A 26925-nucleotide genomic window follows, 5' to 3' on the forward strand; every position below is an offset into this window, starting at 1 on the left:
AACAGTCCCCTGCTGATATGCAGGGCCCATGGATTTATGAAGTTATCTCCAAACATCCACTGAATACAATTCGAAACAAGACTTTTACAAATAGGCAACATGTTTCCTGTCATCAACAGTCCAATGTCGATGTTGATGGGCCCAGGGAAGGCATAAAGCTTCATGTCATTCAGTCATCAATGGTACACGCATGGCCTTTTGGCTCCAAAAGCCCATGTCAATGATGTTTAGTTGAATGGTTCACAACCTGACACTTGTTGCTGGCCCACACTAAAATCTGCAGAAATTTGTGGAAGGGTTGCACTTCTGTCATGGTGATCAATTCTCTTCAGTCATTGTTGGTCCCATTCTTGCAGGATCTTTTCTGGCTGCTGCAATGTCATAGATTTAATGTTTTACCAAATTCCTGATATTCACAGTACATTCTTGAAATGGTCGTACGGGAAAATCCCCATTTCGTCTCTACTTCAGAGATGCTGTGTCCCATCGCTTGTGTGCTAACTATAGCACCACATTCAAATTCACTTGAATCTTGATAACCTGTCATTGTAGCAACAGTAATCAATCTAATAACTGCAATCTGCACCAGCACTGTATTCTGCCTGCTTACATATCGGTGTATTTGAATATGCATGCCTATACCAGTTTCTTTGGTGCTTCAGTGTACATTCCAGTGAAATATATATAGTGATTCACATTCATAATACTATTTACTACTGACTGGTGCCATTTAATATTTCAACTTAATAATTTTTGTCTTATTTTACTTGTTGAGTATGAAAATTCACGAAGTCTAAAGCAATGAGAAACGAGGAGGGCATATAAATATGCATATGATGATAAATTTCTATTCATCAAATATCAGACATGTTGAGCAGCAGAAAAGACTGTAGAGAAGACAGTAACTACTTAAAATTTTGGACAGAACTAAGTCATTCTTCAAAAGTAACAAACCACTTAATTCATTTATGAACATCCAATGTTCTTGTCCAGCACTGTATCCTGACTGGGGTGATAAGTGATCATAGCAGGGGTGGGTAGTGTGGACATGGACGAGGTGTGAAGTAGGAATGGGAAGGAAAAGTAGAAGACCACATTAAGAAAGACTGTGCCACAGCACAATATGGCTGAGACTTCAGATGGAGTGGCTGGCACCTTCACAAGAAGTTAAGTGGTGGTGAGGGTCCCATTAGCTGAAACAGTGAGAAAATAGCCCATAGAGGGAATAAAAGAAGTAGAATAAGAGAAAGAGACAAAGACATGAAAGTACAAGTGAGCTAGCTTGGAAAGAAAAGAATCAGGATGGCTAATATTGAGGCAGAGGGTATCCATTTGGAAAAGGTTGTGACGCAGCCATTAATGTCAACCACATCATTTAGAGCATCTTTGCCTATACTGGATGGTTTAATTTTCTCTTGTCAGGAGTTTGCCAGAGGCCACATCAAGGTGGCTTGTTGGTTCTTGATAATACACATACACAATGTCTCTGCAGTGGTTGCAATGAAAGTTTTAGATGACATGTCTGCTTTCACATGTGGCCTTTGCTCTGGTAACAAAGAAAATGACAATATACCAGGGATGAAATAGAAGGAGGTGAGACAGGCCTTGCTCTTGGGTTCTCCATACGGAAAATACATGTTGCAGGGACTTGGGAGCAAGAGTAACGTAGCAGCAGACTAAGAGTGTTGGATGTATGTGGAGTTAAGGCATACATCTGTTTGTGGGAAAGGTGGAGAGCATGGAGGTGATCTGCCAAGACATCATTAAAACTTACACCATTATCTTAGGGGGTTACTTTTCACTGCAGATGGAGCATCCATGGGTAGCAAGCTGTTTTGTTGAGGGTGGAGGTCTCTTTGTTGTGGAATTAATAAGATCTATTTTCAGTCTGTGCAGGCTGCAACCACCCACACTAACTCATCTAGGACCCTTTAGCACCCAGGGATAGAACAACTGAACACTATAGCCTTCAGGGCTTCAATTATCTCTCCATATGCCCTGAAATTCCCAGTATGCAACTCTCCCCTCCCCGTACCTGGTATTTCACCATACAGCCAATCTACACTGTATCTTTGTCTATCTATTTTTCACTTCTTCCAATTCCCCACCATATGGATCATATTAGAGGTGCAAAGCCTATCCAACACACCAACCCATTACCTTCTATTTGAATCCTATCACTAACATTTCCTGCTTTGTCACAGGCAATGCCATCTCTGAAAACACCCATGGAATCTATCAAAATCACAGTAACCACTGCGTTGTGTCCTGTATGGATATGAATATGAACCAGCTGTACAACAAAATGGATTAGAAGTGCCACACAGTAGTCAAAGGCCAAGGACACTGCCCAGTTGCAGAGTATTGTTTATAACATAATGTGTTTGATTTCAACAACTGATTCACAATTTGTCCCGTCTGTATTTGCCACCCTTATCCTTCCTCAACATCAACTTTTCACAGTTGTGCAATATATATATTTTCCTCACACAAACTTCTTGACTCTAGCCTCTGTTGTTAACTCTCCCATATCTGCCTCTGCTCCTTTTCTGATTCCTATCAATTGCATCTTCTTGCTTCTGTGAGATTCATACTCCTTCTGTTCTTTATCTGCTTCACCCTAGCTCTGTTATACTTTCAAACAATGGAAAATCCAGAATGAAGTGTAACAATATTATGAAAAGGAAAGTTGCTACTCACCATATAGCAGAGATGCTGAGTCACAGATAGGCACACCAAAAAGACTGTCACAATACAAGGTTTCGGCCATCGACGCGCACACACACACACACATATACATGAAAATGCAACTCACACACTCATGACCATAGCCTCTGGTAACTGAAACCACTTCTGCTGCATTGATGTCTATGTTTTTTACACTGGCACCATCCTTTCTGACTCCAGCACCTACTGTCTGTACTTCTCCCAACTCATGTCAGTGTGGCTTCAGTTGCCAGAGGCTGCAGTCATGTGTTTGTGAGTTGCATTCGAGTGCAAGGGCGCATGCACGCACGTGTGTGTGTGTGTGTGTGTGTGTGTGTGTGTGTGTGTGTGTGTGTGTGTGTGTGGTCTATTTTCATCAAAGGCCTTGATGGCTGAAAACTTATATTGTGACAGTCTTTTTGCTGCGCATATCTGTGACTCAGCATCTCTACTACTATATGGTGAGTAGAAACTTACCTTTTCAGTTATACTTGTCTTTATCACTTGTTCCATAGTCTCCATCTCACCCAACACCATGTTCCCTTTCCTTCTAGTAAGCCCTACAGTGCCCACTGCATTCCTGTGTAGGTGTAAGCCATTTCTGCTGCAAGGTGTCTATATTTTCTACATTGGCACCATCTTTTCTGACTCCAGCACCTACTGTCTGTACTTTTCCCAATCCATGTAACTCTTTTCACCATGTGTCTGTTCCATTTACTCAGCACCCACCTCAGCCAAGATCACTATTTCTCTCAAATGAGTTGAAGTGCCAGTTTAGCACTGGGTCTGTGTTTGCATGATTTTGAATGTGTATATTATCTGTATGTGTGTGTGTGAGAGAGAGAGAGAGAGAGAGAGAGAGAGAGAGAGAGAGAGAGAGAGAGAGTGAGAGAGAGAGGGAGAGATAGGGAGAGAGAGAGAGGGGGGGGGGGGAGGGAGAGGGAGAGAGAGAGGGAGGGACGGAGAGGGAGAGAGAGTGTGAGGATGGGAGGGAATTCAGGACATCTAAATGCAAAATTTGATTTGCATGTTCATTTATTGCAGTCATGTTAAGAGTAAACAAAGCACTATTAGCATTTTCTTATGTGTGGGTTTTTGCAGTCTCAGTATGAAAGTTTAGTGAATGTAATTGTTGTTGGTTTCCTACTCTCGTATAGCTGATGGAAAGCTAGTTCCTTAATAGCATCTCAGTTTCTTTTCTCCATCATAAGAAAATATACCCCCATTAGGCAAGATTTGAATGTTGTTGTTGTGGTCTTCAGTACTGAGACTGGTTTGATGCAGCTCTCCATGCTACTCTATCCTGTGCAAGTTTCTTCATCTCCCAGTACCTACTGCAGCCTACATCCTTCTGAATCTGCTTAGTGTATTCATCTCTTGGTGTCCCTCTATGATTTTTACCCTCCATGCTGCCCTCCAATACTAAATTGGTGATCCCTCAATGTCTCAGAACATGTCCTACCAACCAATCCCTTCATCTAGTCAAGTTGTTCCACAAGCTCCTCTTCTCCCCAATTCTATTCGATACCTCCTCATTAGTTATGTGATCTACCCATCTAATCTTCAGCATTCTTCTGTAGCACCACATTTTGAAAGCTTCTATTCTCTTCTTGTCTAAACTATTTATCGTCCACATTTTACTTCCATACATGGCTACAGTCCATACAAATACTTTCAGAAACAACTTCCTGACATTTAAATCTATACTCAATGTTAACAATTTTTTCTTCTTCAGAAACACTTTCCTTGCCATTGCCAGTCTACATTTTATATCCTCTCTACTTCGACCATCATCAGTTATTTTGCTCCCCAAATAGCAAAACTCCTCTACTACTTTAAGTGTCTCATTTCCTAATCTAATTCCCTCAGCATCACCTGACTTAATTCGACTACATTCCATTATCCTCGTTTTGCTTTTGTTGATGTTCATCTTATACCTTCCTTTCAAGACACTGTCCATTCCATTCAACTGCTCTTCCAAGTCCTTTGCTGTCTCTGACAGAATTACAATGTCATCGGTGAACCTCAAAGTTTTTATTTCTTCTCCATGGATTTTAATACCTACTCCAAACTTTTCTTTTGTTTCCTTTACTGCTTGCTCATTATGCAAATTGAATAACATTGGGGATAGGCTACAGCCCTGTCTCACTCCCTTCCAAACCGCTGCTTCCCTTTCATACCCCTTGACTCTCATAACTGCCATCTGCTTTCTGTACAAATTGTAAATAGCCTTTCGCTCCCTGTATTTTATGCCTGCCACCTTCAGAATTTGAAAGAGAGTATTCCAATCAACATTGTCTAAAGCTTTCTCTAAGTCTACAAATGCCTTAAATGTAGGTTTGCCATTCCTTAATCTTTCTTCTAAGATAAGTCGTAGGGTCAGCATTGCCTCACATGTTCCAACATTTCTATGGAATCCAAACTGATCTTCCCTGAGGTCAGCTTCTGTCAGTTTTTCCATTCATCTGTAAAGAATTCACGTTAATATTTTGCAGCTGTGACTTATTAAACTGATAGTTCGGTAATTTTCACATCTGTCAACACCTGCTTTCTTTGGTATTGGAATTATTATATTCTTCTTGAAGTCTGAGGGCATTTCACCTGTCTCATACATCCTGCTCACCAGATGGTAGAGTTTTGTCAGGACTGGCTCTCCCAAGGCTGTCAGTAGTTCTAATGGAATGTTGTCTACTGCCGGGGCCTTGTTTCAACTCAGGTCTTTCAGTGCTCTGTCAAACTCTTCATGCAGTATCATATCTCCCATTTCATCTTCATCTACATCCTCTTCCATTTCCATAATATTGTCGTCAAGTACATCGCCCTTGTATAGACCCTCTAGATACTCCTTCCACCTTTCTGCTTACCCTTCTTTGCTTAGAACTCGGTTTCCATCAAAGCTCTTGATGTTCATGCAAGTGGTTCTCCTTTCTCCAAAGGTCTCTTTACTTTTCCTATAGGCAGTATCTATCTTACCCCTAGTGAGATAAGCCTCTACATCCTTACATTTGTCCTCTAGCCATCCCTGCTTAGCCATTTTGCACTTCCTGTCGATATCATTTTTGAGACATTTGTATTCCTTTTTGCCTGCTCCATTTACTGCATTTTTATATTTTCTCATTTCATCAATTAAATTCAATATTTCTTCTGTTACCTAAGGGTTTCTACTAGCCCTCGTCTTTTTACCTATTTGATCTGCTGCCTTCACTATTTCATCCCTCAAAGCTACTCATTCTTCTTCTACTGTATTTCTTTCCCACCTTCCTGCCAATTGTTCCCTTATGCTCACCCTGAAACTCTGTACAACCTCTGGTTCTTTCAGTTTATCCTGGTCCCATCTCCTTAAATTCCCACCTTTTTGCAGTTTCTTCAGTTTAATCTACAGTTCATAACCAATAGATTGTGGTCAGAGTCCACATCTGCCCCTGGAAATGTCTTACAATTTAAAACCTGGCTCCTAAATCTCTGTCTTACCATTATATAATCTATCTGATACCTTTTGTATCTCTAGGGTTCTTCCATGTATACAACCTTCTTTCATGATTCTTAAACCAAGTGTTAGCTATGATTAACTTATGCTCTGCGTAAAATTCTACCAGGCGGCTTCCTCTTTCATTTCTTAGCCCCAATCCATATTCACCTACTACGTTCCTTCTCTCCCTTTTCCTACTCTTGAATTCCAGTCACTCATGACTATTAAATTTTCTTCTCCCTTCACTTCCTAAATAATTTCTTTTATCTCATCATACATTTCATCAATTTCTTCATCATCTGCAGAGCTAGTTGGCATACAAACTTGTACTACTGCTGTAGGCATGGGCTTCATGTCTATCTTGGCCACAATAATGTGTTCACTATGCTGTTTGTAGTAGCTTACCCGTACTACTATTTTTTTGTTCATTATTAAACCTACTCTTGCATTACCCCTATTTGATTTTGTATTTATAACCCTGTATTCACCTGACCAAAAGTCTTGTTCCTCCTGCCACCGAACTTCACTAATTCCCACTATATCTAACTTTAACCTATCCATTTCCCTTTTTAAATTTTCTAACCTACCTGCCCGATTAAGGGATCTGACATTCCACGCTCTGATCCATGGAACGCCAGTTTTCTTTCTCCTGATAACAATGTCCTCTTGAGTAGTCCCCGCCCGGAGATCCGAATGGGGGACTATTTTACCTCCGGAATATTTTACCCAAGAGGACGCCATCATCATTTAATCATACAGTAAAGCTGCATGCCCTCAGGAAAAATTACAATTGTAGTTCCCCCTTGCTTTCAGCCGTTTGCAGTACCAGCACAGAAAGGCCATTTTGGTTAGTGTTACAAAGCCAGATCAGTCAGTCATCCAGACTGTTGCCCCTGCAACTACTGAAAAGGCTGCTGCCCCTCTTCAGGAACCACACATTTGTAATGGCAAGGTCCATGGTTCATGGGGGTGGGGGGGGGGGGGGGGGGGGGGGAGATTTGAAACACTGTTTATCAAGTGGTAACAACCAAATAATTCTCGACAAAAGGATATGGATACAGGAAGGTGTTCTAGAATAACATCAGTCATTAGCATAATATTTTCAATGTTCTGGAGCATACCAGAATACATGTGAGAGCTTGCTACAGTATCTAAGCCATTTGAAGCAAGTGTCTGAAAACACATGCTACATAAGCAGACCATTAGAAGCTCTCTCAGTAGCATGTAATAACTTTGTGCAGCTCATTAATTTAAGTTGCTAATTTTTAGATAATGAAGCAAACATCTAGAAAATTGTGGGAATCAAACCATAACCAAACTTTGTTTCCTGCTAACATTTCAGTTTTAAACCATTCAGCCAACATCAAAGCAAGCCATAAAGATGTATGGCTTTCTCCAAAGACCACTGAAAAGTTAACATCCAAGACGTTAGCTAAAAACATATTTGACTTATTGCTGAATTCCTACAATTATATATATATATATATCATGTAATACACAGTTAAAACATAAATATTCACAACAAATCAAAGCTCTATGTTTAGTTCGTAGCTGATTTTAAGTCAGGGGGGAAGATCATGTCTTGTCACGTCCAAAGCAACATTGGGGTCTCAGTTGATGTATTTTTAGATCACACATTGTGCAAAGTTCTTCTGTTTGTCAGTCACTTTTGACTCCATCTCCTTACTCTTCTCCTTATTATTATGGTTTCATTTTCATACATACCATCATCTGTCATCGCTTTGACCTTTTAATTTATGCAGTCCATGTTCATGCCTCAAGGCTATTTTCTGCTGTGTTCTATAATGTAGTTTTCTTCACTACTTTCTTAGAATTTTCTGCTAATATAGTCCCTCACCTAATAATTTAAGTGCTTTATTTTATCATTTTCTGCCATGTTAGACATCTATGAATTCACTTTATGATAAGTGTATCAATATTTATGTCAAGCTTGACATATTCCATCATCTCTTTTTGTTTGTATGGTTGAATTTAATTCATACAATAATGCAAATTACTTTGAAAATGGAAAGGCCATGATTTGTTGCCTGTATGAGATTCTCTGTAAAATTAATCCATTCATACAGACATTTTTATGTGACTAATAATTTCTCTACAGTAAAGTTTGCTAAACTGCATAAATGATACATATAGCATTATACAGTGCCAGAAAAATGCAACATCCATGAGGACAAGATCATTTTATTAGTAAGTATTGTGATAGGTTCATCATTGTAGGTGTATACTATAACAAATTCAGACCAAATGAAACACACATCACAGTGAACGGTGCCCAAATGGTTGCATTGCTACACAGGTGTACCCCTCTGGCAGCAGTGCAGGCATATATTCTTGCATGCATGTGATCAAAAATATTTCGAATGACATCAAGTGACAGGTTGTCGAAGCATCTTGAACCCTTTGTTGCAATTTGGTTATGGTTCCTTCAGACTCTGAAGTAAAGGTAAGTTCCTACTTCATCATGTTCCATATGGTTTCAGTTGGTGCGAGATCTGGTGATCTAGATTGCCATGGCAGTTGTTGTACACCACTAAGAGCACCTTACATTACAGCAGCCTTATGTGGACATGTGTTGTCTTGCTGAAAAAACACATCACCTTCCTGCCAAACAAATGGCAGTAGCATAGGGATAACAACCTGTGCAGTGCAGTGGGCACTGGTTACTTCATCCTGCAAAAACATCAAACGTAACCATAAGCTGTAACTGATAGCTCTCCACACCCTGAGGCCTTGGGCGGATCCTGTGTGTCATGGGTTCATTCACTCTGTAATAGGCTGCCCACCAGGTCTACAATGTACACTACTGGCCATTAAAATTGCTACACCATGAAGATGATGTGCTACAGACGTGAAATTTAACTGACAGGAAAAAGATGCTGTGATATGCAAATGATTAGCTCTTCAGAGCATTCACACGAGGTTGACGCCAGTGGCGACACCTACAACGTGCTAACATGAGGAAAGTTTCCAACCGATTTCTCAGACAAAAACAGCAGTTGACCAGCGTTGCCTGGTGAAATGTTGTTGTGATGCTTTGTGTAAGGAGGAGAAACGGGTACTATCAAATTTCCGACTTTGATAAAGGTCAGATTGTAGCCTATCGCAATTGCAGTTTATCGTATCGCAACATTGCTGCTCGCGTTGGTCGAGATCCAATGACTGTTAGCAGAATATGGATTCAATGGGTTCAGGAGGGTAATATGGAATGCCGTGCTGGATCCCAACAGCCTCGTATCACTAGCAGTCAAGATGACAGGCATCTTATCCGCATGGCTGTAACAGATCGTGCAGCCACATCTTGATCCCTTAGTCAACAGATGGGGACATTTGCAAGACAACAACCATCTGCACGAACAGTTCAATGACATTTGCAGCAGCATGGACTATCAGCTCAGAGACCATGGGTGCTGTTACCCTTGACGCTGCATCACAGACAGGAGTGCCTGGTATGGTGTACTCAATGATGAACCTGGGTGCACGAATGGCAAAACATCATTTTTTTGGATGAATCCAGGTTCTGTTTACAGCATCATGATGGTCGCATCCGTGTTTGGCGACATTGCAGTGAATGCACATTGGAAGTGTGTATTCATCATCACCATACTGGCATAATCACCCAGCATGGTGGTATGGGGCGCCATTGGTTACACGTCTCGGTCAGCTCTTGTTCGCACTGACGGCACTTTGAACAGTGCACGTTACATTTCAGATGTGTTACGACCCGTGGCTCTACCCTTCATTCGATCCCTGCGAAACCCTACATTTCAGCAGGATAATGCATGACCATCTACATCTACATCTACATCCATACTCCGCAAGCCACCTGACGGTGTCTGGCGGAGGGTACCTTCAGTACCTCTATCGGTTCTCCCTTCTATTCCAGTCTCGTATTGTTCGTGGAAAGAAGGATTGTCGGTATGCCTCTGTGTGGGCTCTAATCTCTCTGATTTTATCCTCATGGTCTCTTCGCGAGATATACGTAGGAGGGAGCAATATACTGCTTGACTCTTCGGTGAAGGTATGTTCTCGAAACTTTGACAAAACCCCGTACCGAGCTACTGAGCGTCTCTCCTGCAGAGTCTTCCACTGGAGTTTATCTATCATCTCCGTAACGCTTTCGCAATTACTAAATGATCCTGTAACGAAGCGCGCTGCTCTCCGTTGGATCTTCTCTATTTCTTCTATCAACCCTATCTGGTACGGATCCCACACTGCTGAGCAGTATTCAAGCAGTGGGCGAACAAGCGTACTGTAACCTACTTCCTTTGTTTTCGGATTGCATTTCCTTAGGATTCTTCCAATGAATCTCAGTCTGGCATCTGCTTTACCGACAATCAACATTATATGATCATTCCATTTTAAATCACTCCTAATGCGTACTCCCAGATAATTTATGGTATTAACTGCTTCCAGTTGCTGACCTGCTATTTTGTAGCTAAATGATAAAGGATCTATGTTTCTGTGTATTCGCAGCACATTACACTTGTCTACATTGAGATTCAGTTGCCATTCCCTGCACCATGCATCAATTCGCTGCAGATCCTCCTGCATTTCAGTACAATTTTCCATTGTTACAACCTCTCGATACACCACAGCATCATCTGCAAAAAGCCTCAGTGAACTTCCTATGTCATCCACCAGGTCATTTATGTATATTGTGAATAGCAACGGTCCTATGACACTCCCCTGCGGCACACCTGAAATTACTCTTACTTCGGAAGACTTCTCTCCATTGAGAATAACATGCTGCGTCCTGTTATCTAGGAACTCCTCAATCCAATCACACAATTGGTCTGATAGTCCATATGCTCTTACTTTGTTCAATAAACGACTGTGGGGAACTGTATCGAACACCTTGCGGAAGTCAAGGAACACGGCATCTACCTGTGAACCCGTGTCTATGGCCCTCTGAGTCTCGTGAACGAATAGTGCGAGCTGGGTTTCACATGACCGTCTTTTTCGAAACCCATGCTGATTCCTACAGAGTAGATTTCTAGTCTCCAGAAAAGTCATTATACTCGAACACAATACGTGTTCCACATGTTGCAGGTCCTGTACGGGCCTTTCTGGATAGAGAAAATGTTCGACTGCTGCCCTGGCCAGCACATTCTCCAGATCCCTCACCAACTGAAAATGTCTGGTCAATTGTGGCCGAGCAAGTGGCTTGTCACAATACGCCAGTCACTACTCTTGATGAACTGTGGTATCATGTTGAAGCTGCATGGGCAGCTGTACCTGTGCACACCATCCAAGCTCTGTTTGACTCAGTGCCCAGGCATATCAAGACCGTTATTACGGCCGGAGGTGGTTGTTCTGGGTACTGATTTCTCAGGATCTATGCACCAAAATTGCGTGAAAATGTAATCACATGTCAGTTCTAGTATAATATATTTGTCCAATGAATACCCATTTATCATCTGCATTTCTTCTTGGTGTAGCAATTTTAATGGCCAGTAGTGTAGATGTGTATGTCCAACACTCACGTACAGAAATAACATACTCTCATCACTGAAGACAACAGAGTGCCATTTCACCATCCAGTCAACTCCATCATAGTTGCCATGCTTGGTGGTGTCATGGTTTCATTTGCTGTCTGGCCACAGACACACATGTTCTTAGTCCTGCTCCAAATCATGTAAATCATGGAATTCTTCTAGAGAAGCTAAATCATTATGGTTTGATGAGGGCAGTGCTCAAATGGTTTAGTTCATACTTAACTGGAAGAATGCAGAAAGTTGAAATAAGTGGTTCATGTAATGTTAAATCAACAGCTGATTCCTCAAACTGGGGGGCTATCAAGTACAGGGTCCCACAGGGTTCGGTCTTAGTTCCTTTACTGTTCTTGATATACATTAATGACTTACCATTCCATGTTGATGAAGATGCAAAGTTAGTTCTTTTTGCTGATGATACAAGTATAGTAATAACATCCAAAAACCAAGAACTAAGTGATGTAATTGTAAATGATGTTTTTCACAAAATTATTAAGTGGTTCTCAGCAAACGGACTCTCTTTAAATTTTGATAAAACACAGTTTATACAGTTCTGTACAGTAAATGGCACAACTCCAGTACTATATATGGACTTTGAACAGAAGTCTGTAGCTAAGGTAGAATTTTCAAAATTTTTAGGTGTGTCCATTGATGAGAGGTTAAACTGGAAGCAACACATTGATGGTCTGCTGAAACATCTGAGTTCAGCTATGTATGCTATTAGGGTTATTGCAAATTTTGGTGATAAGGATCTCAGTAAATTAGCTTACTATGCCTACTTTCATTCACTGATTTAGTATGGCATCATATTCTGGGGTAATTCATCATTGAGTAGAAAAGTATTCATTGCTCAAAAATGTGTAATAAGAATAACTGCTGGAGCCCACCCACGGTCATCCTGCAGACATCTATTTAAGGATCTAGCGATCCTCACAGTAACCTCACGGTATATATATTCACTTATGAAATTTGTTGTTAATAATCCAACCCAGTTCAAAAGTAATAGCAGTGTGCATAGCTATAACACCAGGAGAAAGGATGATCTTCACTATGCCGGGTTAAATCTGACTTTGACACAGAAAGGGGTAAATTATGCTGCCACAAAAGTCTTTGGTCACCTACCAAACAGCATCAAAAGCCTGACAGATAGCCAACCAACATTTAAAAATAAATTAAAAGAATTTCTGGATGACAACTCCTTCTACTCATTGGCTGAATTTTTGGATATAAATTAAGGGAAAAAAAACAACTTAAACATTAGTGTCATGCAATATTTTGTGTAATGTAATCTCTTGTACAGACATCTTTTATTAACCTGACACGTTCCACATCATTACGAAATGTCATATTCATGATCTATGGAACAAGTATTAATCTAATCTAATCTAATCTAGACAGACAGTTCCCAATGGTCCTCAGTCATACAGCAGGAGCAACACGTGCCCAAATTTCTTCCTTTGATGATGCTCAGTTGGCCACCACTGCTCAAACAATACACCAATCTCGACATGCATCTGCACAACACAGACATCTAGAACCTGGTCTACAGGTGTGGTAATTTTCCACTGACCCCTGCTGAAAGTGGGAAAACACCACCTATACATTTTGCCCAACATGTGCAACAATCTGTAGATGTGTTTATGCAGTTTGCTGCAAGTCCACAATTCGACCCCTTCTAAATTGCTGTGGTTATTTAACAGGAAAATATGCTTGTCGGTGGTGCATGATTACACCCAAGGATGAATGTTGCAGTCACGGTTCACCTCTAAACTCAGCACAGTTGTCTGAAAAGAAAAAACAGAGGGTGCACAGAGAAGCCTTCTGAGCATCATCTGGTTGCTGATGATAGTCACAAATGTATCATTAACACTACAACCCCTCATGATGCACATATTATACTTTGGTGCCACTGAATGCAGTCTTCCAAGATGCTGCATTTTTTTCTACCAGTGTGAATCTGTAAAAACCTTAAGGCATCAGTATATTCTGTATATTTATTTGTCTTTTCTTAAAACATTTCTGGAATTTTGAATTTCAGCATACTAATATGCAGTTTTATGTATTTTTACAGGAGAGAGAGAAGCTCATTCTCACACGGATGGTTGTTTTTGAGCTGATCCAAGCTTTAAAATTCAAGACTTCCATTCCAGATTCAAACATTATAATGCTCATTAACTTTGTTCTCCAGGTAAGTAATGTTACATGTAAAATAGAGGGAAAAGTTGTGAGGCTGACTTATCTGGCAGATGGTATACTGTCTATTTACAGTTACCTTTTCATTCTGTAACATCTTTCCCATTCTCTTTTCACTCATGAGTAACTGAAAAAAAAAACTTCTTAGTATCATGTAGCTCTTGTTTCTGCAACATGGCATGGACTCTAAGAAATACTGAGAGCATTAGAAAGGCATCCTCATCCATGACTGTTCAGTTATCACATATAGCTCAAAAAGATTAGCTTTAACTGGGTCAAAGCTACCCACATTTCACTTAATAAACATCTAGCTGTGCTCTATATAACTGAGGTCAACAGACTTTAATGATCACCTTAGCACTTTCATGCCTGTGGAGTGTTCCTCAAACCATTCTTTCACAGTGTGATAGTTATGGGTTGGTACAGTTTCTTCTTGAAGATACATACCACAAAAGTGCAAATGGGACCACCACATAACTTAATAGTAGGTTCATGTGTTGTTTACCATTGTCGCAGCAACAACCCTCCATCCATACTTCAGAACCCTTGGTGCGGTGGAAAAGCTAATAGCCTATGAAATTTTTGTGGAACATTGCTGAAACAGCATGGTTCAAGACCCCAGCTTGTCACAGTTGTAAGCTGAATTTCCTCATTCTGTAGCCCAGTGGTCCGCAGCTTGTGGTCGTGCGGAAGCATTCTCGCTTCCCACGCCCGGGTTCCCAGGTTCGATTCCCGGCAGGGTCAGGGATTTCCTCTGCCTCGTGATGACTGGGTGTTGTGTGATGTCCTTAGGTTAGTTAGGTTTAAGTAGTTCTAAGTTCTAAGGGACTGATGACCATACATGTTAAGTCCCATAGTGCTCAGAGCCCTTTGAACCATTTGTAGCCCAGTGCTGCACTGCCTTGGTCACTTACATGATGGAAGGAAGGTCCCTGTCACGACAAAGCTGGGCAGAGCCACTATAAACACTTACCTCTCAGGCCCTATCAGTATCTTATCTTCAGCTCATGCTGATACCAAGACATACTCCATGCCAGTTGTCCGTCCCATGTGGGCAATCAGCTTCATCAACATCCAGCTGCACATTCCACTAGCTGATGGTCTATGAGCTGCAGATTGGCCTGATGATTCTGGGGCTCAAGCCAATGCCACCAAGATGGGACCACCTCCAAGGTGATTTCATGTGGTTCTGGGCATCTGCAAAGGGTTCTTGGTTCAGGACATGTACACCAGCATACCAAATATCTGACTGACTGTCAGAGAGGCCAGCACACATGGCTGCTGCCTGTCAAACAGCTGACATTACTTTCATGTCTGCAAGGCTACACCAGCTACTGCCATTTCACTGAGGCAACACTCCTGCAAGCATCCTCATGCTCCTGTGGCCAAGCATGCCACCATGTGCTATGTTGAGCTAGCAGCTGCAGCCCAGGGGTCTCTGCATGCTTCCAAGTTGTTGCTAACAACCTCTGTACAAGTGTCTTACTGAATAAAAAATGTTATCTCTAATTGAGCTCTTTTGATTCCAGAACCACTAGTGAGAGGTCATACACATCCCGTCAACCTGCACACACCATCCTGAAACAGCCATCCTGCCCTTAATAGTATCCACATGCCTGACGCTGTTATACCAGTGACAGATAATGGTAAATAGGTTTGGAGCCCCATTTCATTACTCTCATGATGATAGCTCCACTACCTGCTTGAAAAGCAACCTGTTTGTAAACAGGATGCACTGCTTACTGTGATTTCTCATATTATCAAGCACCACCATCAGCATATTGCACCCATGTTAATCTCTGTTGCATGTGACATGTAGCAAATAGAGGTATACAAGTAGGGCAGTGTCTACTCTGACCTACAGACAGTAATTGTTTCTGAACTCTATGGCTGTTCATTGGTTTCTATTTGTTCAGCATTGAATTGGTGGGTAATCTACTTAACCTGGCATTTCTGTCCGTCATTATTATCTGTGATAGTCAATAACAACTCCTGCCATCAACATATTGTTGCATACAGCAGCTGAGTCAGGCTGCAGCAGTTCACCCCAAATCATGATTTTCATTGCATATCCTTGGCACAATGTTATGTGAAAATGTAATTATCTATATTACTTCTGAAATGGAATATCTTAGTTATTGGGCACCCACAATCTGTTTACAATAAAATGCACTGGTGTTCCATATACACCCAACCTGAGCTCAGTTATCAAGCTGATAGCCTGTACAATGTCTGTTGATATTCTAGTCATGTAACACTCCAAATTATTATCTTATAGGTACAATAATGATAGTGATCTTTCCCCAGCATAGTAACTATCTAATTCAATTTTTCAAATATTTATCTTTTTCACTGAATGAATCAGTAAATTCCTACATGATGTTTCTTGTACATGCACTTACCAATATTTTCACAACTTATTACTTAGACCAAGACTCATAATGTTTCAATGGTTATAATTTCCATTTAGAATCATATTTGAATGGATGCATAAATCACAAAGATTAACTTTTTTCAAATCAACATTTTGTGCTGCCTATTTCAAAACTTCGCTGATGCTTAATTTTTCATGTTCTTAATATAAAATCAGTTCTCTCTGGTGGAAAATTCAAGCCATTTTTGTGTACTTTCAAATCATTAATAAGTGAATTCTTGAATAAAATCAAATGTCAGACAGAATCATAGCCCTTACTAAAAATAATATTCATTTAATATTCTAAGATAAGTAGGAGAAGGAAACAATACAAAAAACAAGTGGTGCAACAAATAAATTATTCAGGTCTTAACTGATATGGGTGCAAATTTATTTTTCAATTTTCTTCCTCCCCCTGACCCTTTCTTACCCTATCCCATGCAAATGTATGTCAATAAATGTATCTTTATAAAATCCCAAGACACAGATTTCAGTATAGAAACTGCAAATATTCTTTCAGTCCCACAAATCTCATGAAAACAAAATTAGAAAAATAAGTGGCCACATAAAGGAACATAATCAATCTTGATCATGTTGAGCACCACAGCTCTCACCAAAGTTAATGATTAATGAAAAATACCTCAGCCTTATTATTACACATTTATTGTGTTATCACTGATTTTGCTCATAGAACATCTTCAGGCTGCTAAGATGCGGCAGAGTCATGACACAAATGGTCTCGTTGTCATGTGTAATATTAAAGACCAAATCCAAACACAACATTCATAAACATTCTGCTGACCACCTTGCAGAATATGGTGAGCAGGCAGAGCATGTTGTGTATTGTTTACTGTACAGCAATGTTTATGATCATTGTTTTTAGATTTGGTCTTTAACATTACATATGACAAACAGACAGCACAGCTTGGCTGCCTGAAGATCTTCTGTGAATGAAACTGGCCATAACACAATGGATATTTAATAATACTGCTGAGGTGGTTTTCCTTAATCATTAATAAGCAATAATTCTTCCCATGCTCCACGCATGGATAGAATGATAAGAAACCTGTAAAAAATTCTGCAGTAGACTCTTTGTCATTCACTTCTGTAAGCTGTGGAATGTAGACATAGATGAAGCAGTAGCTAATAGTGAAAATAATTAGCAGTAGTTTAGTTACATTTATATGAATGTCTTTGACTCACTTTTGGTGTCCATCTTACTACTTCAGATGTGTTCTTTCAGGATGCTGGTAGCTCATTACCAGTGAATATGTTGGTGGAACATTCCTTCCCTGTAGGCCCAGAAGGTGGTCCTGTGTACAACACAAATGCTTCAGAGTGTATGAGACATCACCTTGGAGACTCATTGGAATTCTTAGCTGACTTCCATACACTAAGCAAAGTCAAGGTAATGATGTTGATAACTGGGTAGTTATTTTTTCCTTTCTTTTCATAACACATACTTTTTTAAATTCATGTTCTAGTTTCAGGTGTTAACATTTCAGAATAAGATCTGTATATTTCATTTGTCTCCCTTGTGTTATATAAGCTTGCTTGGCTCATTTTGCCGTCACTCCATTGATATTGGCATATCTGATTTACAGTGAGGAACACACACTCCGACCAGCCAAAACATTAAGAACTGCTTAAGAGTGTGATTATCCACCTTTGGAATGCAATTCTCCAAGGGCTATCATATGAGAGTTCACACCAGCTGAAAGCATTACGGCAACTGCACACAATGAGACTGAGTGCCACTTGATGGTGCAACAGGCTTATGATGTGGTAAGGGAAGTCTGTAGGCTGAGCAGAGACAAATGGAAGCCTGAGGCTGGCCCACTCTGTAAAACAGTATAGGAGATAATCCATGCTACATCTGATGATAGAGTTCGGTGCTGACGTAGGCACAATTGCTTCAGAGTACACTGTTCATTGCACATTGGGGCTCCATTGCAGATGACATCTATGTGTCACCATGTTTACCTGACGACATCATCAGTTTGAATTTCTTTGAGTGTAGGATCATTGAGATTGGATCATGGATCAGTGGAAACATGTCACCTGTCTAGATGAATCATGTTTCTTGTTACACCAGCTCAATGGTCATGTGTGGATATGCTGTCATCAGGCAAATGGCTGTTCAAATCGTGCAATGCACCATGGACATAGGCTGGTGAGGGCAGAATAATGCTATGGGGGACATACCGTATTTACTCGAATCTAAGCCGCACTTTTTTTCCAGTTTTTGTAATCCAAAAAACCGCCTGCGGCTTAGAATCGAGTGCAAAGCAAGCGGAAGTTCTGAAAAATGTTGGTAGGTGCCGCCACAACTAACTACTGCCATCGAATATATGTAGCGCTACACAGACATGCTCTGTAGGCACAAAGATAAATACTGGCGCCAAAACCTATGCGTCAGTAAATAAATTTAAAAAAAAGGTGGAAGACGAGCTTTTTTTTCTCCGCCCCGAGTTTCGACCACTGCATTTTCGTACATTATCCAACGAAGTAAATACAAATTCCGTATTGTTCATCTTCGAATGTATTAGAATTTCAATGTACTACGAAAATCCGACTGGCAAGACTGTTTGGGATGTTTTTCAATATGGCCAACTCTACGTTCTGAATTTTTTCCTACCTGTGAGAAGAGATGGTTGCTAATAGTAACCTGATGAAATGTGAATCACAAGCAGTATTCTCTTCACCATTCACCATAAGAATAATACGAATATAAACATTTTGCCATGTGTTCTTCCGTGTTTGTTGCTATCTCATTTAAATCCTGTCTGCCTAATAAACTACGAAACTAGAGTGAGACAACAGCAAACGCGGAAGAATACACTTATCGTGTCATGTTTATATTCGTATTATTCTTAGCCTAATAGTGATACAGTCAGAAATGAACCATGGCAACTGACTAGATTTTTAAATCTAAGATGACTCTAATTTCTGTGCAGAATTTGATGTACTAAAGAAGCGTCCGCAAAGATTTTCAAACGGAGAAAAATTTTCGCCTAACTCTCGTTCAAAACATGTTCTATCATATGCAGCCTATTATTTGGTTCTTGTTGATCATTCTCAAAGAAAGCAGCAGTGTAAGTAAACAACAAATAGCAGTCTCTTGACATTGCTTTGCTAATTAGACGATTCGCCTCTTTTTAGCTGTAAGCGGCGGTAGCGCGCACAAAAGCAAGCCATGCCGCGAACGGCGACAGGCTGTAAACACGCACTATCAGAATGCGACAAACAATGCATGACACAGTACAGTGATGCATTTTCAGCTTAGAGTGACGTAAACGCCTATAACAGAGAAAACAGCACTTATCAGATCAAACAAAATAAGCAATCGATTCAAACCAGACAAAGCACGTGAAAAAGGAAGGGTACCCGTATAAATACGGACGGAGCGCCTGACGCATAGCAATGGCTACCTGGTAAAGCTTACGACTCGAACCAAACTACTGTAGCTGTATCGTCATTCATTCGACCTAAATTGTGTCTCATATTACAATGGACCAACTTTGTTTCGATTTGGAGGTGCGGCCTAAAACTTTTCTCTCCCCTTGAATTTCGAGTCTCAAATTTCAGGTGCGGCTTAGATTCGGGAAATCTTTTTTTCCTTTGTTTCGAGTCTCATTTTTCAGGTGCGGCTTAGATTCAAGTGCGGCTTAGATTCGGGTAAATACGGTACATCTTGGCATCCATGGGACCTATGGTAGTAACCCAAGACATCAAAACAGTTGTGGACTGCAGGAACATTATTGTGGATCATGTGTGTCCCTTCATGCTTGATGTCTTTCCTGGTGGCAATGGCATATACCAACAATTTAACGGCCAATGTCACAAGGCCAGACCAGAATCATGCTAAAATGGTTAGTGAACTCATATTGATACCTTGGCTGTGAAATTTGCCTGGTCTGAACTTCATAGAATGCATCTGGGATTAATGAATTCTTCTCGGGTTATCAGCCGAGTGGAGTTGTGGCGTCATCTTGTCACAATGTTTTGATGAGTTTCGTACCCATCATCTTCTGGCAAAGTTGCCTTCACCAGAAGATGATGGGTATGAAACACATGCCACCACTTGGCTGATAAACCAAGGAATACACCAAGAAAGACTGCAATCGCATGCATCTAGGATGTTACTGGGGACCAGCTCTGCATGCACAGAACCACAAGCCCATACTTTACAGGAACTGTATGGCCTGTGCATAGACTTCTGTTGCCACATACATCCAGAAATCTACCAAGGATGTGACATGTTTGTGTCATGCAAAATTTCTGCTTTATTTATTGATGTTTTTATTTGTATATTGTTTATTTGGCCTGACCAGATTAGGGCCTTAAGATTCTTTCTTACATCTGACTAGGAACAACACATACAGAAAACATTACATTACAATTACAATAATAATAATTTGCATCATCAATATAAACAATAATTGGCAACAATAATAACAGTATCACTAATAGTAATGATAAACTATTGGAGGCACTAAGAATGCTGTTGATTAGTTATTACATAACAAACTCTGATATTAATAAAAAGTAATAATTAGCAATAATAATAAAAGTAACACTAATAATAATAAAATATGGAGGCATTAAGAATGATGTTGATCAGTTTCATACTTTAGAAGGCTCATTTGGTATTAGAAGAAGTGGAATGGGTAATGAAAGAGGAGAAGTTTGAAATGAAAATGACAGTGGCTGTTAGTAAAGAAGAGAATTTCAATAGAGAACTCTATAGACAAGTGGTGGGAAAAGTGATGAGGAGAGAGTGGCAATAAGAGTTAGCTGCAGGTAAGAATATGGAAGAGACAGGTATTGTTGTAGAAGGTGAGTCATTAGCTGTCTTTTAAAATTTGAAAGGATTGTAATTTCTCTAATAGTTTGAGGAAGGATGTTCCAAAGTCCAGTTCCTGATACAGACAATGACTTAGAGAACACGGCAGTGTTTGGTAGTGGTACAGAGAGGATTTTACTTTGTTGTGAATGATTATTTTTTGCTGTTGTGCTCAGACAGATGTGTAATGGTTGGAGATACATAAGAAAAAGTGCAATGATTGAGAAGATGATAGAGCAAACACAGATCTCTGTGATTATTAGCATGTAGGCATTATAACTGTTTGTAAGCAGTAGAGATGTGGTCGAAATAGCATATGTCACAATTGTAACATACTCAAGCTTTCATCACCAGTTCCAGCTGGTGTGAGCTCTCATGTGATAGCCCTTGGAGAATTGCATTCCAAAGGTGGATAATCACACTATTAAGCTGTTCATTGTATTTTTGCTGGTCAGAGAGTGTGCTCCTCATTGACAATATTGGATTGTGAAATGTTTGTATTACAGCAGGCAATAATAACTTCACTTATCCTGAAAAAAAGTGAATAAAATTTCTAGCTTATTATTTTCACACAACAGCTGTGGTTTCAACACCTGTTCAATGCCCAGTTGCTTTAAAGTTGCTGAAGATTCTTTCCATACCTACTGCATAGTTTAATACAATTTTATTTAATTAAATATAATACCAGAAATTATGTACATGACTGAGAGAAATGATATTCCACAGTTAAATGCACTGTTAATTTAGATATATTTGCAAATCTGTAAATATGACAATTGTACCTGTGAGCTCTAAAAAATACATATTTGGATACATACCTTTAGAACATGAATCTAATAAGCCCTTGACAGCTGTGTCACAGGCAAGTGAAAAAATAATTGCAAGATGAAGACATCACCTTGAGACACCACTGCCTACTAAAAGTCAGGACTTGGTTCAGGGTTTTGATGAGTGTTGAGAGAGAGAGAGAGAGAAAAGAAAGAAAGAAGAGAACTGAAGTCCACATAAGCACTGTTAACTGCAAAAAAAGATGGGCCAGACACACTTGAGGAAAAGTCTCATGTGTTATTATTATTATTATTATTATTATTATAAGTATTACAGGATTAATTATTAATAACAATGCTTCACTGTATTCCTGTTATGTACTGCCAAGCCTCTCTATTCAGGGCATCTGCCTTGTGCACACCCTTATTCTCCGTTATTTCAATGATGTGGTCCTTCCAAGAATGTCGTGGAGTGCCACATTTATGTGTGCCACGTTATTTCCATTCAAAAATTTTCTTTGCCCACTAATGATGTGACATACTTAACAAATGCTCATACCACTTTGATGATTTTCAATTCTATCAATCACTATTTCATTTGCCCTAATTCTAGCTCTTACTTCATCATATGATTTTTTCTCAATTCTTTATATTCTGGCACTCCTTCATAAAAAAAATCCATTTCCACAGCTATTAGTCTTCTTTTGAGATCAGCACTTAAAATCTACTGTTGTGATTCACAGCATAGGACAATTTAAACAATTAGCATATCTACACTTTTATTATTGTTGTTAGAAATGTTCCTGTCCATCAAAAAGAATTCATACACCCTAAAGCTTTTCCATTCTGTTGTATTCCATATTTTACTTCTATTTTACCCAGTACACTTTTGTCAATAAATGGCCCTATATATTTAAATTTTTCTACCTGACTCATAACTGCTCCACCATTGATGTGATGTCCTTCAGTAAAGGAAGGAGGTGCAAAATACTTGTTTCACCAACACTTGAATATTGCTTGTCAGTCTGGGATCTGTACCACATAGGATTGATAGAGGAAATAGGGTAAGTCAAAAGAAGACAAGCATGTTTCATTATAGGTTAATTTAGTAACTGAAAAAGTGTCAGGGAGATGCTCAGTCAACTCCAGTGGCAGACGCTGTTAGAGAAGAGTTCTGCATCACAGTATGGTCTACTGTTAAAATTCTCACAGCGCATGTGCCTGGAAGAGTCGACCAGTATACTGCTTCCTCAGACATAAGTCTAGTGAAAAGTCTCTGAAGATAAAATCGGAATTGAACCCACACAGACGCTTACAGCAGTCATTCTTCCTGCGAACCATTCACAACTGGAATAGGAAAAGGGAGAAGTTTGACTTTTGACTAAACTCTTTTATGACATTACTAGGTTCTTACAATTTTGACCCTCTTTTAATATATACCTTATTATTTCTCTACATTTCAGTAATTTTTATATATATATAAAAACAAAGATGATGTGACTTACCAAAAGAAAGCACTGGCAGGTCGATAGACACACAAACAAACACAAACATACACACAAAATTCTAGCTTTCGCAACCAACGGCTGCTTCGTCAGGAAAGAGGGAAGGAGAGGGAAAGATGAATGGATGTGGGTTTTAAGGGAGAGGGTAAGGAGTCATTCCAATCCCGGGAGCAGAAAGACTTACCTTAGGGGGGGAAAAGGATGGGTATACACTCACGCACACACACACACACACATATCCATCCACACATATACAGACACAAGCAGACATATTAAAAGGCAAAGAGTTTGGGCAGAGATGTCAGTCGAGGTGGAAGTGCAGAGGCAAAGATGTTGTTGAATGACAAGTGAGGTATGAGTGGCGGCAACTTGAAATTAGCGGAGATTGAGGCCTGGTGGATAACAGGAAGAGAGGATATATTGAAGGGCAAGTTCCCATCTCCGGAGTTCGGATAGGTTGGTGTTAGTGGGAAGTATCCAGATAACCCGGCCGGCGTAACACTGTGCCAAGATGTGCTGGCCGTGCACCAAGGCATGTTTAGCCACAGGGTGATCCTCATTACCAACAAACACTGTCTGCCTGTGTCCATTCATGTGAATGGACAGTTTGTTGCTGGTCATTCCCACATATAATGCGTCACAGTGTAGGCAGGTCAGTTGGTAAATCACGTGGGTGCTTTCACAGTTGGCTCTGCCTTTGATCGTGTACACCTTCCGGGTTACAGGACTGGAGTAAGTGGTGGTGCGAGGGTGCATGGGACAGGTTTTACACCGGGGGCGGTTACAAGGGTAGGAGCCAGAGGGTAGGGAAGGTGGTTTGGGGATTTCATAGGGATGAACTAAGAGGTTACAAAGGTTAGGTGGATGGCGGAAAGACACTCTTGGTGGAGTGGGGAGAATTTCATGAAGGATGGATCTCATTTCAGGGCAGGATTTGAGGAAGAGCCACATTCAGAGTCTGATCCAGTCCCGGAAAGTATCCTGTCACAAGTGGGGCACTTTTGGGGTTCTTCTGTGGGAGGTTCTGGGTTTGAGGGGGTGAGGAAGTGGCTCTGGTTATTTGCTTCTGTACCAGGTCGGGAGGGTAGTTGCGGGATGCGAAAGCTGTTATCAGGTTGTTGGTGTAATGGTTCAGGGATTCCAGACTGGAGCAGATTCATTTGCCACGAAGACCTAGGCTGTAGGGAAGGGACCGTTTGATGTGGAATGGATCGCAGCTGTCATAATGGAGGTACTGTTGCTTGTTGGTGGGTTTGATGTGGACGGACATGTGACGCTGGCCATTGGACAGATGGAGGTCAACGTCAAGGAAAGTGGCATGGGATTTGGAGTAGGACCAGGTGAATCTGATGGAACCAAAGGAGTTGAGGTTGGAGAGGAAATTCTGGAGTTCTTCTTCACTGTGAGTCCAGATCATGAAGATGTCATAAATAAATCTGTACCAAACTTTGGGTTGGCAGGCCTGGGAAACCAAGAAGGCATTACCTTTTCCAAATAATGCTTTGGCTGAAAGATAATTGATAAGTGTCTTTTCATTTTACCTGTCTGCAACTCTACGTGTCATCTTTATGGTGGGTAACAATTTATCTTTTCCTTGTATCTACATCTACATCTACATCCATACTCCGCAAGCCACCTGACGGTGTGTGGCGGAGGGTACCTTCCGTACCTCTATCGGTTCTCCCTTCTATTCCAGTCTCGTATTGTTCGTGGAAAGAAGGATTGTCGGTATGCCTCTGTGTGGGCTCTAATCTCTCTGATTTTATCCTCATGGTCTCTTCGCGAGATATACGTAGGAGGGAGCAATATACTGCTTGACTCTTCGGTGAAGGTATGTTCTCGAAACTTCAATAAAAGCCCGTACCAAGCTACTGAGCGTCTCTCCTGCAGAGTCTTCCACTGTAGTTTATCTATCATCTCCGTAACGCTTTCGCGATTACTAAATGATCCTGTAACGAAGCGCGCTGCTCTCCGTTGGATCTTTTCTATCTCTTCTATCAACCCTATCTGGCACGGATCCCACACTGCTGAGCAATATTCAAGCAGTGGGCGAACAAGCGTACTGTAACCTACTTCCTTTGTTTTCGGATTGCATTTCCTTAGGATTCTTCCAATGAATCTCAGTCTGGCATCTGCTTTACCGACGATCAACATTATATGATCATTCCATTTTAAAATCACTCCTAATGCGTACTCCCAGATAATTTATGGTATTAACTGCTTCCAGTTGCTGACCTGCTATTTTGTAGCTAAATGATAAAGGATCTATCTTTCTGTACATTCGCAGCACATTACACTTGTCTACAATGAGATTCAATTGCCATTCCTTGCACCATGCGTCAATTCGCTGCAGATCCTCCTGCATTTCAGTACAATTTTCCATTGTTACAACCTCTCGGTACACCACAGCATCATCTGCAAAAAGCCTCAGTGAACTTCCGATGTCATCCACCAGGTCATTTATGTATATTGTGAATAGCAACGGTCCTATGACACTCCCCTGCGGCACACCTGAAATCACTCTTACTTCGGAAGACTTCTCTCCATTGAGAATAACATGCTGCGTCCTGTTATCTAGGAACTCCTCAATCCAATCACACAATTGGTCTGATAGTCCATATGCTCTTACTTTGTTCATTAAAGGACTGTGGGGAACTGTATCGAACGCCTTGCGGAAGTCAAGAAACACGGCATCTACCTGTGAACCCGTGTCTATGGCCCTCTGAGTCTCGTGGGCGAATAGCGCGAGCTGGGTTTCACATGACCGTCTTTTTCGAAACCCATGCTGATTCCTACAGAGTAGATTTCTAGTCTCCAGAAAAGTCATTATAGTCGAACACAATACGTGTTCCAAAATTCTGCAACTGATCGACGTTAGAGATATAGGTCTATAGTTCTGCACATCTGTTCGACGTCCCTTCTTGAAAACGGGGATGACCTGTGCCCTTTTCCAATCCTTTGGAACGCTACGCTCTTCTAGAGACCTACGGTACACCGCTGCAAGAAGGGGGGCAAGTTCCTTCGCGTACTCTGTGTAAAATTGAACTGGTATCCCATCAGGTCCAGAGGCCTTTCCTCTTTTGAGCGATTTTAATTGTTTCTCTATCCCTCTGTTGTCTATTTCAATATCTACCATTTTGTCATCTGTGCGACAATCTAGAGAAGGAACTACAGTGCAATCTTCCTCTGTGAAACAACTTTGGAAAAAGACATTTAGTATTTCGGCCTTTATTCTGTCATCCTCTGTTTCAGTACCATTTTGGTCACAGAGTGTCTGGACATTTTGTTTTGATCCACCTACCGCTTTGACATAAGACCAAAATTTCTTAGGATTTTCTGCCAAGTCAGTGCATAGAACTTTACTTTCGAATTCATTGAACGCCTCTCGCATAGCCCTCCTCATACTACATTTCGCATCGCGTAATTTTTGTTTGTCTGCAAGGCTTTGGCTATGTTTATGTTTGCTGTGAAGTTCCCTTTGCTTCCGCAGCAGTTTTCTAACTCGGTCGTTGT

At 40.6% G+C, this 26925-nt stretch overlaps 1 protein-coding gene across 1 annotated transcript in view; it reads left to right on the forward strand.

Annotated features, from left to right (window-relative positions):
* The window catches only part of LOC126183377 (protein unc-79 homolog), an 852060-nt gene that overhangs the window by 724982 nt on the left and 100153 nt on the right, over positions 1–26925 (forward strand). Inside the window, 2 exon segments of the mRNA XM_049925310.1 lie at positions 13760–13876; positions 17538–17702. Coding sequence (XP_049781267.1) covers positions 13760–13876; positions 17538–17702 — 282 coding nt within the window.

Source organism: Schistocerca cancellata, chromosome 4 (assembly GCF_023864275.1).
Source record: "Schistocerca cancellata isolate TAMUIC-IGC-003103 chromosome 4, iqSchCanc2.1, whole genome shotgun sequence".
NCBI lineage: Eukaryota > Metazoa > Arthropoda > Insecta > Orthoptera > Acrididae > Schistocerca > Schistocerca cancellata.